Source organism: Taudactylus pleione, unplaced genomic scaffold (genome assembly GCF_031769625.1).
Source record: "Taudactylus pleione unplaced genomic scaffold, aTauple2 ptg000495l, whole genome shotgun sequence".
Classification (NCBI taxonomy): Eukaryota; Metazoa; Chordata; class Amphibia; order Anura; family Myobatrachidae; genus Taudactylus; species Taudactylus pleione.
The window spans coordinates 418,672-433,350 of NW_028284897.1; the positions used below are offsets into that span (position 1 = coordinate 418,672).

The following is a 14,679-nucleotide window of genomic DNA, read 5'->3' on the forward strand; positions in this document are numbered from 1 at the left end:
TGACTCATTACCCTGTTAGTAACATGGCTCTGGTGGGAATACTCTCCATGAGGATGACCAGAGGACCATATAGAGACTGCTTTTGCTACATATATATCCACCTGGGGAACTTTGTGTAGTGTGGATGCAGTTGTTTTTAAATACCCCACAAGTCTCCTGTGTGTATGTGTGAGGGTGGTCTAGATGGGTATTGTGGTTCACCAACGTCACTGGCTAATGAGGCTTCCTGCTCTGTGATGATGGCTAGGGAATGTTACCCAGCAAAGTCTGCAGTTGGGGGGAGATATCCCGTGGTGATGTGCCATCTGCCTGTCCCTGGGGCTGGGTCTATGACATTAGTTTATCTGTTCATTTATAGTCTTATTTGTAGATTGTACATTTGTAAATGTAATAATGTGGTCATAGTTTCTACCCGCGAATTAAACAACTAAACAACTTCATTCATAATAGTTACACGGTGGTGTAGTGGTTAGCATTGCTGTAATTTCACACTAAAGTCATGAGTTCAATTCCAAGCTATGGTGCTGTGTGTAGTTTGTATGTTTTTGCTCCAACCCTCCAAAAATCATACTAGTATTTTTATTGGCTTCTAACACAAGTTAACCCTAGTGTGTTTTATATGTGTGTCCATGTGGTAGGGAAAATAGATTGTAAGCTCCACTGGGGCAGGAACTGATGTGAATGACTAAATATTGTTTGTAAAGCTCTTCTCAGTATGTCTGTGCTATATAAAGTGCTTCTCAGTATGTCTGTGCTATATAAAGAGCCTCTCAGTATGTCTGTGCTATATAAAGTGTGTCTCAGTATGTCTGTGCTATATAAAGAGCTTCTCAGTGTGTCTGTGCTATATAAAGTGCTGCTCAGTATGTCTGTGCTATATAAAGTACTTCTCAGTATGTCTGTGCTATATAAAGTGCTTCTCAGTATGTCTGTGCTATATAAAGTGCTTCTCAGTATGTCTGTGCTATATAAAGTGCTTCTCAGTGTGTATGTGCTATATAAAGTGCTTCTCAGTATGTCTGTGCTATATAAAGTGCTTCTCAGTGTGTCTGTGCTATATAAAGTGCTTCTCAGTGTGTCTGTGCTATATAACGTGCTTCTCAGTGTGTCTGTGCTATATAAAGTGCTTCTCAGTGTGTCTGTGCTATATAAAGTGCTTCTCAGTGTGTCTGTGCTATATAACGTGCTGCTCAGTGTGTCTGTGCTATATAACATGCTTCTCAGTGTGTCTGTGCTATATAACGTGCTTCTCAGTATGTCTGTGCTATATAAAGTGCTGCTCAGTATGTCTGTGCTATATAAAGTGCTTCTCAGTATGTCTGTGCTATATAAAGAGCTTCTCAGTGTGTCTGTGCTATATAAAGTGCTGCTCAGTATGTCTGTGCTATATAAAGTACTTCTCAGTATGTCTGTGCTATATAAAGTGCTTCTCAGTATGTCTGTGCTATATAAAGTGCTTCTCAGTATGTCTGTGCTATATAATGTGCTTCTCAGTGTGTCTGTGCTATATAAAGTGCTTCTCAGTATGTCTGTGCTATATAAAGTGCTTCTCAGTATGTCTGTGCTATATAAAGTGCTTCTCAGTATGTCTGTGCTATATAAAGTGCTTCTCAGTATGTCTGTGCTATATAAAGTGCTTCTCAGTGTGTATGTGCTATATAAAGTGCTTCTCAGTGTGTCTGTGCTATATAAAGTGCTTCTCAGTGTGTCTGTGCTATATACAGTGCTTCTCAGTATATCTGTGCTATATAACGTGCTTCTCAGTGTGTCTGTGCTATATAAAGTGCTTCTCAGTGTGTCTGTGCTATATAAAGTGCTTCTCAGTGTGTCTGTGCTATATAAAGTGCTTCTCAGTGTGCCTGTGCTATATAAAGTGCTTCTCAGTATGTCTGTGTTATATAAAGTGCTTCTCAGTATGTCTGTGCTATATAATGTGCTTCTCAGTGTGTATGTGCTATATAAAGTGCTTCTCAGTGTGTCTGTGCTATATAAAGTGCTTCTCAGTGTGTCTGTGCTATATAAAGTGCTTCTCAGTGTGTATGTGCTATATAAAGTGCTTCTCAGTATGTCTGTGTTATATAAAGTGTTTCTCGGTATGTCTGTGCTATATAAAGTGTTTCTCGGTATGTCTGTGCTATATAAAGTGTTTCTCGGTATGTCTGTGCTATATAAAGTGCTTCTCAGTATGTCTGTGCTATATAAAGTGCTTCTCTGTGTCTGTGCTATATAAAGTGCTTCTCAGTGTGTCTGTGCTATATAACGTGCTTCTCACTGTGTCTGTGCTATATAAAGTGCTTCTCAGTGTGTTTGTGCTATATAAAGAGCTTCTCAGTATGTCTGTGCTATATAACGTGCTTCTCAGTATGTCTGTGCTATATAAAGTGCTTCTCAGTGTGTCTGTGCTATATAAAGAGCTGTGAGTAATAATTATACAGTTATTGTATTTCCAGCAGATGGACGCACAAGCAGAAATGACTTGTCGGGAGATCCTATCTTGTCTACAGATATTAAAATGGAAGATAACATCACACAGGAATCTCCCAGAGATAATCCCGTTACACTAAACTTTCATCCAGTACCTTCCAGTGCAGCTATATCATCTGATCCCTGTAATTGTTACCAATGTTCTCCAGATAACCCAATTGTTGTTACACGTAGTGCAGCTTATACACCTATTAAAATATTTCCCTGTTCTGTGTGTGGGAAATGTTTTACACAGAAATCAGCTCTTGTTATACATCAGAGAAATCACACAGGTGAGAAACCATTTCCATGCTCTGAGTGTGGGAAATGTTTTACAAACAAATCACATCTTGTTACACATTGGAAATGTCACACAGGAGAGAAACCATTTCTATGTTCTGTGTGTGGGAAATATTTTACACGAAAATCATCTCTTGTTGCACATCAGAGAAGTCACACAGGTGAGAAACCATTTCCATGTTCTGAGTGTGGGAAATGTTTTACACAGAAATCAGATCTTGTTTCACATCAGAGACGTCACACAGGCGAGAAACCATTTTCATGTACTGAGTGTGGGAAATGTTTTACAATGAAATCAGAACTTTTTAGACATCAGAGAAGACATACAGGTGAGAAACCATTTCCATGCTCTGATTGTGGGAAATGTTTTACATGGAAAGCACAACTTGTTATACATCAGAGAAGTCACACAGGTGAGAGGCCATTTCCGTGCTCTGAGTGTGGGAAATGTTTTATACAGAAATCACAACTTGTAAGACATCAGAGAAGTCACACAGGTGAGAGGTCATTTCCATTTCCAGAGTGTGGGAAGTAATTTACACGGAAATCACAACTTGTTAGACATCAGAGAAGTCACACAGGTGAGAGGCCATTTCAAGAGTGTGGGAAATATAGTACACGGAAATCAGATCTTGTTACACATAAGAGACAACGACAGGTGAGACAGCATTCTATGCTCCGAGTGTGGGAAATGTTTTACACATAAATTAAACCTTGTTAGACATCAGCTGTCACACAGGAGAAGAGCATTTCTGTGAGCTGATACAATAAAAGATAGCAACCCTCCAATCACACAGTATTTTAACATTTGAAGTTATCCACCTGCAGATAATTGGGATGTGTGTCATTAATATAAAAAGAGGATGTACAACATTAAGGAAATTTAAATGATAATAAATAATTTTTATTTTGCTTAATAAAGATGCATTAAAATGTACAAAATTGAATATGAACACTCCCAGTGACAGATTTCGCCATCTATGCTCTCAGGAGGTGATCTGGATAGACAAGAACCCCTTCAACTGGTACTACCGACCACCTAGATATATGTTATAATCCTCTGCATGACTTCACTCATCTGATTTTCAACCTTTTTGTTTATCCATATGTGTGTGTGTATATACTGTATGTACCATTCAGCTAGTATGTATATAAAAGTTTTATTATGTGATGTCATCCAAATCCTTCCAGTGGCAGACCCAGAACAGGCTCTCTGAGTCAAAGTTCTGCCCAGCGTACACCATCGGGAGTTCCGACCGGGATTCTAAACCCCCTAGTATGTCATTTGGGGTCCAAACTTACCAGTATGTGAAGTTTTAATCCAAATTATGTGATGTCATCCAAATCCATCCAGTGGAAGGTCCAGAACAGGCTCCCTTGTCTAAAGTTTTTTCCAGTGCACTCCGCTGTCACCAGGACCCTAATTTCGAGAATTTAGAGGTTGGGGGTTATGGAGAATTAAATCTTTCGCCCCTCTTTCAGCCCCTGCTTCCATCGCACTTCTCACGCCACATACTTCCCTCTGCCTGCCTGCTTCCCTCTTATTACCCCTTGCCCTTCTCACTAACTGATTCCCTCTCACACCCTACACCACTAACTGCCTACCTCTCATCCCCTGCCGCTCTGATTCCCTCTTACGCCCTCCCCTCTCTCTCTGATTCCTCTGACCTCTCTATGCTGAAACAAAACCGGGAGCATTGTGTCCCAGCTGCTGTGCAGTTTAAAGTCAGGACCGTCAGCAAATCCCACCTCGTGGACCGGCTCAGGCTGCCAATCAAAAGAGGAGGCTTTTTAAAACCAGTGCCGACAGTGAGCCAATAAAAAGCTGCCATTTGGCAGCTTCTCATTGGCTGGCAGTCTGCAAGCCGCCTTTGGCCGGTCGCCCAGTGCTTTCCCGATGCTCCCAGCTCCTTGCCAGCGCCACCACCAATCGAGATGTGTCCCAGCAGGACACATCTCCAGACTGCCACTGCTGTTCCAGGGCTGTGATCCCATATTCTATCCCAGCACCGGTACATTCTCTTCTGTGACAAATATGAAGCGGCAGAATGTCATACCACCCCACTTCCACCACTGTGTGTATATATATATGTGTGTGTATATATATATATATATATATATATATATAAAGAGAAGAGATTCTGCACCAGTCGGGGCCAGGGAGACTGCTCTGAACAGATGTGCCCAATGGAGTGGTGAATCGTGCTAGGCATAGCGCAAGGCGCACTCCCATGATCGGAGATGAGCATGCAAGCGCGACACCATAGAACTAAATGGTGCACACTGCGATCGCTCCATAGTGTACCATAATGTATGCTGGCGCAGGGAATAGCATGGTGCATGTTTGTGGCGCGATCAGCCACAATGAACCTGGACACATCTGTATTTTCCAGTGCTCTGCTGAACCTATGCAACATTGATAGTGTATTCTGATGTCACTGCCGTGACAAAGCCCCCGGGTGGGATGGAAACATTGGGGGCATGATATGTACATGTGATTTTGGTTTGTGTTTGAACAATAAATGCACTGTTATGCTTTACTTATTAGTCTGGTGAGTGCCATCATTTGCGTATATATTATATATAAATGTACTAGCTTGCAAAAGTCTTTGGCCACAGAAAATAAATGATAAGATAAAAGATAAAACGTGATATTGTAGCTAAACATTAACAATTATTATTTATAATTATATAGTATAACAAATTTCACATTAAATTTGACTTTCATCAATGTGTCTTCCTTTGGCGTGTGTCACTGCTTCACATGATTGGGCATTCGAGACACCAACTTTTCTAAAGTTTGGTAAATTACGCCTTCCCGGGACTCATTCAGACATTCCCATAAGTTCTCAGTATTTTTTGGAACCATTCCACTAACTTTTATGTCTAATTCATCCCAGAGTTTCTTAGAGGCAGGGATTGAGATCAGGTGATTGAGGGGGCATTGACTGAGATCAGGTGACTGAGGGGGCATTGACTGAGATCAGGTGACTAAGGAGGCAGGGATTGAGATCAGGTGACTGAGGAGGCAGGGATTGAGATCAGGTGATTGAGGGGGCATTGACAGATCAGGTGACTAAGGAGGCAATAATTAAGATCAGGTGACTGAAGAGGCAGGGATTGAGATCAGGTGATTTAGGTGGCAGGAATTAAGATCAGGTGACTGAGAAGGCAGGGATTGAGATCAGGTGACTGAGAAGGCAGGGATTGAGATCAGGTGACAGGAGGCCATGACATAATTTGTAGAACTTTCTACTTTACTGTTCAAATAACAGATACACGGGCCCATATTAAATTTGGAGTGAAAAGCCGTTTTTGCGTGTTTTTGGCGAAAACTTTTCGCCAGTTTGACTTTTCGCCTGGTCAACCGTTCCACATAGGAAATAATGAGATTTTGCCTATTCGGTATTCAACTAAAAACAGGTGAAAAAGTATCGCCGATTTCAAAGTATTTTTCGCCTGTTTTTTTATCTTCACATGCAGGGTGGAGAAAACAAAAAGAAAGAAAAAAATGTTTTTTCATGTGTTAAACGTTACTAATAGTATTTAATTATACTGAATAGTGTTTATTTTAATAAGCATTTTTTTTTCTCAATGTAATAGGTGAAAAAGATTCACTGCTGATTAGCAGGCAGATAGAAATGCAGATTTGCGGTTTTGAGGTGCAAATGTCTGGAAACCCCTGTGCACCCTTGGGACAGCCCCTTAAAGGGTAAATGTGTCCAAAAAAAATTAAGATCACCCCAAAAAAGTACTTGTATTTTTGGCGCCCAAAAATACCAATTTGGGGGAGAATTATAAATAGGCTTCTGGGTGGTCCCCAAGTATGGGCCAGGTGTTTATGGGATTGCAGGTGTTTACAACAGCTGCATTATTTATGCTTTTTAAAAGTACACTTTAGCGACTTTAAAATATTCTAGCACCCATTTTAAAGTACCCCTAATTTGCTGGGACTAGTTAGTTTCTCCTAAAAATAATAATGCTATTATTCACCACTTATGCAAAGTCGCTAATAGGAATCAAATGAGAGAACTTAAGTACCCATAATAGCTTTATTAGGGGTACTAGTACATCCCTATAGTGATCCCCTATGTTAGTGCAGCTTTTCAGGGGGTCCAGACCTCCACATTTCTGCCATTTTTTGCCTGGTCTGAATTTGCCGGCTGACGTTTTTGCGTCCTTTGCAATTGACTAAGGGGAAAAGCGGGGGCGCAGGTGATAATTTTTCGTCATCATAAAACACACGATGTAGGCAAAAAGTGCGTCAGGTGAAAAAATTATGTGGGCTTGGAAAAAAATTTATATCACCCCAAATTGTATATTTGCATGGATAATTATATGTTTGTGTGTGTGTATGTATGTATGTGTACATATATATATATATATATATATATATATATACTGTATATATATCTTTACATTTGTGTATATAGGTACATGTGTTTGTGGTTTTTTCATGAAATGTGGAGACACAAGTTCATATTATTGTGACTTGAAATAGTATTTTTATATGTATGTATATATATATATATATATATATATATGTATATATATATAGAGAAAGTGAAACTGATAAAAGAGCGACCAATGTGCTAATAAATACTTTGATAAAGTGCAAAATAAATCAATAAATAATGTGCAAGACTAAAAATATGTGCAAATAAATGTGGTAGCGAATTATTATAAAGTGCATATAATTTTGTATAAATGACAAATATAAATAAGATAAAAAAGGGGTCATTTATTACAAATAACAGCTGACCCTAATATATAGGGCAGTACAATACAATTAAAAAGTGGAAAAAAGCACATATAAAAAACAATAAAAGGGGTAGGGATAAGGAATAAGAGCTTATCTGGATCGCAATTAGGTAAGTTCATGTAAGGCTGGAACCAGGAGACTACTGTGTGCATGGGAGAGTGTTTTGGTAAAAGGTTTGCGATGGGGGAACACTAATGTATGATGGGCAGAGTTACTGGTAATTGGGTGCTGCAGGGGGGTGAGCAGGTAGACTTTGACTGAGGGGTGAGAAGGGGGGACACTGCTGTAGGCTCCGTACTAATATACTGTATATGGGTGTATATGTATATATATATATATATATACATACAGATATAAATACACGCACACAATGTACATACCTGGGCATGTTGTACTATTGACCAGTAAAATGTGTGTACTTGTGCGTATATATATATATATATATATATATATATATGCACATGTGTAGATATAGATGTATATATATATACACACACACACACTGCCTACCTAGGTGCTCTGCATTCCACTGGTCAATAGTACAACATGCCCAGGTATGTACATTGTATGTGTGTGTGTATATATATATATATATTTTACACATACACAATGTACATACCTGGGCTTGTTGTACTATTGACCTGTGGAAAGCAGGGTACCTAGGTGGGCATTGTGTGTGTGTGTATATATACACACACATACACAATGTCCACATAGGTGCTCGCCATTCCACTTGTTAACAGTACAACAGAACCAGGTGGAGACTTATGCTGGGTACACACAGTACGATAAACTGTCAGATTGTAACGATAACTATTCTATCATTAAAATCTGACAGGTTCTGGCCCCTCCAAACGACCAACAGACGGTCGTTAGCGATCAACTGCCGTTGCCCGTGCAAGCAGGTATACCTGGTCGATATCGACCAGGTTAGCCTGTTTACTATAGGGACCCAAGATTGTTGATTGTTACAGTTATTGGGGGGTTGTTGCTGTGTTTGGATGAACACATGCAGGACGATCTGACAACAATCAGATCGTTGTCATTGCTACGTGTGTACGGTGCTTTAACCTTACCTTTCACAATGTACAGCAGGGAGTAGTAAAGCATCTTCCCCATGGCAACGCAGTAAAAGAGGACACCAGGTTGGTACTTATACACTTAGGCCCTCATTCAGACCCACTCGCGAGCGGCTGTCCGCTCGCAAGTGGATCGATGGTCCGCACTGCGCATGCGCACGATGGAGGGAGCTCTGTCGTGCGCATGCGCGAGACGCGACGAGCGAAGGACTTTCCTTCGCTCGGAGTGTCTCATCAAAGGGGGCGTGCTGTCGATGTTGACTGACAGCACGCCCCCTTTGGTGGGGGTGCCGGGGGCGCGCCTGCCAGACGGAGGCGTTCCCAAGGGAACGCCTACTGTCTGAAGCCGGCCCCACTGACATCACTAGTGATGTCAGTGGGAGTGATTTTGGCTCTGATAGAGCCAAAATCACTCCTGGCCTTGCGGTTGAAAAACTCAACCGCAGGCTTTTGCTCGCAGTTTCGATGGTCGCGATGGTCAAGACCATCGCGACCATCATCCTGCACGCTCGTATATGCTGTGGGTGGTGACCCACAGCTATACGAGCGTCCAGGAGGACGCTCCATATTAATGGAGGTGGGCCCTGATTCAGAGCGAGCGCTCTGGTCAGAGCGTCCGGCTCTGAATCAGGGCCTTAATTTGTAGAAACCAAGGATATATCTTGCTGAAATAGTGGTTACCACAACCACTATAACTACAAGTCCTATGCTTCTACCTAACCTACCTTAATCTAAAATATTCCAAACAAAAACACTAAAATTAAGAAATGCATTAACACTTATCTCACTAAAAATAAAAAACAGACAATTAATGGTGAAATTAAAACTCTTATTTTTTACAAAACATAAAAATGAAAAAAAATAATAATAAGTAGATTGTAATATATAAAATATTTTTCTTTTTCAGCAACAAATCTGTGCTTGATCTGTAATCTTCTTTTTTCAAGCTTTTATTGATGATAAAGGAATTTGCCTGTAAAATAAAATAGAAGTAAATTATTTTTTGTATATTTTTTTTATTATCAAACATTTGTTTACAAAGTAGTGAGTGTACAACCATATCAGCAACATGTGTTTATGTACAGGTTAACCCTAACATAAAAAATAAAAATAAAAAATTAGGCCAAGGAAATGGTAGGAACGCAATTTGTAAAGCTACTCACAGGCAGTAAGGCAATAAGATCCTGGCTGTTTTGCAAATGCACCAGGAGATATATGACACCTCCTGCTCCATGACCAAAACAAGCACTGTGTTACAACTTGCATAGTTGAGTTCAACATTGCAACCAATCATCAATGTATAGGAATTGGTATAATATACCTCCGGATGTAATCCCGGCGGATGTTATACAGACGCCGGAAGGAAGACCAGTGAAAATGCCGACAAGGTAAGTATATAAGGTATCCCTAACCCTAACTTTCCATCATCCATATTGCCTAACCCTGATTTCCACCCAGGGGTGCCTAAACCTAACCTCCCCTCTCCGCACCCTTATCCTTTTCCTAGCCTAACCTTCCCCATGGGGGGTGCCTAACCCTTAGTCCCCCCCCTGGGTGTACCTAAACCTACCCCCATGCAAGGGCTAATTGTAATATTTTCCCATCGCGGGTGATCAGGATGGTGGGCTTCAGGATTAACATAGGAGTCGGATATATCGTCGCCTATGTTAAATCCCTTGCCGGGATTAAGCTTTTGGGAAGGTGGCCGTCGGTATATCGTCCCCCGGCTTCAAGACTAGTTTACAATTTTGTGGTTGTTTAGGTGTGTTAAAATGGAATACAATTGTGTTAATGTGGTGAATTGGACTTTATCAGCAAACATATGTGTGTGTGTGAAATTCAGGGTCACATTACTTTGTCGTCATAACTCCAAACAGTGCATGTTTTCCAGGTCTCCAGACAAATCACACAGAAAATATATCTTGCTCACCATGTACATTGTGTATATTAATGGCATGAACTCATGACTACACCTGTGCACTTTCTAGGAGACCATAGAAAACACTAACTGTGGAGTCGTGTGGGCTAAGTTAGAGAAACAATAGTGTTAAAGTATAAAATGGTAATAAGCATAGTGATACCTAAACAGTACACCTTAACTATTGTAAAATTGATCCAGTGTATTGTATATGAATCACCAGCATAGTGTAAATCTGTATATTTTACATAAGCCTTACACTGTGCAATTATGCATGTCAACTCACCAAGGTTATGACCGCTCCATTCTTCTTCCAATCTTGATAACTATGGCAGGATTTGTCCTAAAAGGGCTCAAAAAAATTAAAAAGGGTGAGTTCATTTGTTTAACATAAATAATATACACAATATACATTGTAAAAAAATAAAAAACAGTGGGCTCAGAATGCTCGCTTAAGGCCCATGATTTTGCCTAAAAAAGGGAGCGTTCATCATCTACCCATACACACATATGTATTACCTAAAGCCCTAACTCCCTTTAGTGTACCTAGATTGTTTTGGAAAAATGTATACATGTTAATTCAAAACATTTATAGAAAAAAATAAAAGGAACAATATCACCATTTGAAATGACTCCCACGATGAATCCTCAAGGGGGCTCTTCTTGTGGATACTCCATTCTTCTGGTAACTGTGAACTACATTGAATATTCATGGTTAACGCTCCTCTCTTCTTCTGCTTGGTGCTGGTGGTTCTGGTGTAGGACTTGAGGGCGGTGCTACCGGTTGGTAGATGTATCCTGCTTGATACTGTGGCAAAGGTTGGGCCTCTGGGCCATACCAGGCATGATGAGGAGCATGTGCATAGGGCCCTTGAAGTGGTGAGGTCCGCTGGGGTCTTAGGATGAGCATCATGTTGCTAGAGATCTGCTGGAGGGATGTGGCGATCAGGCTGTTGCTGGTGGCGATCTGTGTCTGACTTGACGCTTGACATTCGGTATTCTCCACGAGTCTATTGAGTGTGGAGTTCATGATCTTCAGCTGTTCGTTGATGGATTTCATGGTCTCCCTTGTTTCCTAGTTTTCGAGTCTTCTCTGTGTCTGTTCTTCTTGTACTAGGTGTAGTACTCTTCCAATGGATCTGTCCATTTGCTCCAGTCTTCTGTCCACGGTGTCTCTGAAGCTGTTCTGATGATCATCCATGTCCTGGTTCATGTCTGTAATATTCTGGACCTGTGCCGCTGGGAGTCCTCTTTGAACTTCTGCTACAGCTTGAAATTATTCGACTTAAAATAAAAGATGAATGTCTAATTATATATATAGGCCGTAGTACAGAAATTTGTGGTCGTGTGCGTGTTTGATTGACAAATTCAGACTGTGGGGATGCAGCTGCTCAAAATGCCGACAGCAACATCCCCAAAGCCAAATTCACGACACCTATAGAAAATAAAGATAACTATTTTCCCAACACCTACACTACCCCTCCCTGGTGTCTAAGCCTAACCCCTCATTCCTAGTTTCCACAATTAACCACCCCCTCCCCAGACCCTAAACCTAAGACCCCCTCCACGGTGCCTAACCTTAAGGCTCCCCCTGAAACCAAACCCCACAAGCTTAAGGTAACCAAACACCTAACAACCTGATTCTTACCTTTGGGATGCTGAAGGTCTGGATATTGGTGCTGGGATCCTGTTTGAAAGGATTTTCCTCACCGGTATTCGGACTGTCAGCATCACGCACGGTGGGATGCTGACAACATCTCGTCATTCGCATGCGCACTCTCAATTTTCACTAAATACCTATGGATTACCCTAAAATACTTGTACAAAGATAATATTTTAACATTCCTATTATAGTAAACATTTACTGCAATTTCGGCAAAAATTTGTTTAAACAGGAAAATGTTTCATATTTAAACAAATAAATGAAAAATATAGATAAAAACAATTACCAACTGTTCCTGGTCTTCTCGGTGTGTCTTCTGCCACGTCAACATCATCATCATCATCTTCATCATGTTGAGGTCGCAGAAGATCCGGTCCAGTTCCTGATGCTCCTCCAGTGCTGGTCAATGGTCCTTCTTCCATAACGAAAGAAAAATAAAAAATAAAATAAAAACACATTCTGCATGTAAATCTAGTATCTACTTACCATTGTTTTGTAATATACCCCCTGGGCCTTCTGTAAAAGATTTATTGATTTGTTAAACAATAAAACAAACTAACCTCGCTGTTCTCTGCATTCTGGCTTCCCTATTCCCAAATCTTCCTCTGTTTGTAGTCTTCCAGGTTCTTCCACCAATGCTGGTGTGTCTTCTACTGGATCAGGAGTCCTGCTGTCTGTTATTAAAAAACTTCATAAATAACTAATTATAAATGTTAAATTCTATACCTATGTGCCAAAACATATAACTTGAGCTACCGTTTGGTCTTCTATCGCTTATCCCAATCACTTCACCTGCATTAGAGATCTGGAGAAGCGATGAATAAAAACATGCAGCACTATGCTAGGGATGGAATGGAATGTATTACCGGCGGATGTTTAACCACCAGTTCAAATCCCAACAAGGCTAGCCCGGCAGGAGAGAATCTTGACAGTGGAGGTAAGTACCCCTAACCCTCCCCTCTCCCCCCTAACCCACCTTTAGGGGTGCATAACCCTAAGCTCCCCCCCTAGTGCCTAAACCTAACCTCCCCTTGTTAATGCCTAACCCCCCTTCTCTAAACTTAAGCCTCCCAGGGGGGTGCCTAACCCTAACTTCCCCCCCTAGTGCCTAACCCCCCCTTACCCTAGCCTAACCCTCCCCAGGGGTTGCCTAACCCTAAGTCCCCCCGGGTTGCCCTAAACCTAACTCCCCCATCCCTGGGCTAAGTACATACTTACCCAGTCCACAACGATCGGGATCCCGGATCTTGACGCCTGTCTTAAATCCTTTGCCAGCATTCCATGATCAGGATTGTAACCGGTCGGCCTTGCCACCTCCGGTCACATCAGTACATTCCGCTAGGGATGAGAAGATGATTGCTAAAAGAATTAGGGGTACCGATATATAGGGTGGGAGGTCATCTGAATACTCTGTCTCGAGGTAAAAGACAAGATTATATATTACCTTCCAATCTTGGTCCTGGAGATTCCAAACCGATGCGGGGGAGCAATGGCAGATTTGGCTCCTCTTCATGCCAGACTGTAGGCTGGATCATGGTGGTTTTCTCCTTTCTTCTCGCTGCCACCTTGCTCTTTGGTGGTCTTTGTGTTGTTGTAGATTCTAAAATGTAAAAAAAAATTTTTTAAAAGAGAAAAAAGTCACTCAGATTTTAAACTAAAGCAATAAAACAATTTAGACAGAGATCATTATGTAAAAAAAATGCAGATTAGTTTACCATCTGCTGTCCGTCTGATAGTTCCCAATGTCAAAGTCGATTCCCTCTGTCTGTCAGATGTCGATCTTCTGTGTGGGTGGCGCTGAAGATGGTTGGTCTAAAAATCAAATTAAGAAAAAATTAAACATATTGTGAAAGTTAAATTTAAACTTTAAAATTAAATGTTTTCTTACCCTCTAGAACATGTGTTGCTGGATCATGTCTGTCCAGTAATCCTTGTACGCCGGCAACCATAATGGGATTCATATGGTCCCGGATCTTCTCCTCCCATGGAAGCCATCGAATGGTCAAAGGTGGTCCTCCTCTGGTTCCTCTCCACGCTCTCAATGGTTTTTCATCTTTTCCTCGGCTTGTCTCTTGCAGTCGGTGTACCTCTTCTTGACACGTCGGCATCTCGATGTCTTCCAGAGGATGCGGTGACCTTCGAAGCAACCTCACCCCAGATCTTCCTTTTTTCCCTGACCGATGTGTTTTGAGCACGATGACCGAAAATCTTGTCATAATGCTTGTAGATTCCATCGATGAGCGCGCTGTTTCCTGTCTCACTGAAGCGGATCTTCCTTGGCTTCTTTGATGGCTTTTCACTTGCTGCCGTTGGCTCTTCTTGTGATGAAGGGATGTCTTCTGTCCTGCTGGGCTGTAAATAAAATTAAATTTTATTACAACCATACAGATTAAACAACCAATAAATAAAAAGCAAATTTATGGAAAAAATCTTTGAACAGGTCACTACAATAAATCCCACAAATGGTTATGGGGTGTATATTCAATATTTAAAT

General features: G+C 41.0%; 1 protein-coding gene across 1 annotated transcript in view; it reads left to right on the forward strand.

Annotated features, from left to right (window-relative positions):
- The window catches only part of LOC148502487 (uncharacterized), a 141,644-nt gene that overhangs the window by 76,474 nt on the left and 50,491 nt on the right, over positions 1-14,679 (forward strand). Inside the window, exon 8 of the mRNA XM_088449782.1 lies at positions 3,177-3,260. Within this exon, the coding sequence (XP_088305908.1) occupies positions 3,177-3,260 (84 nt within the window). The remainder of the gene's footprint in view (positions 1-3,176; positions 3,261-14,679) is intronic.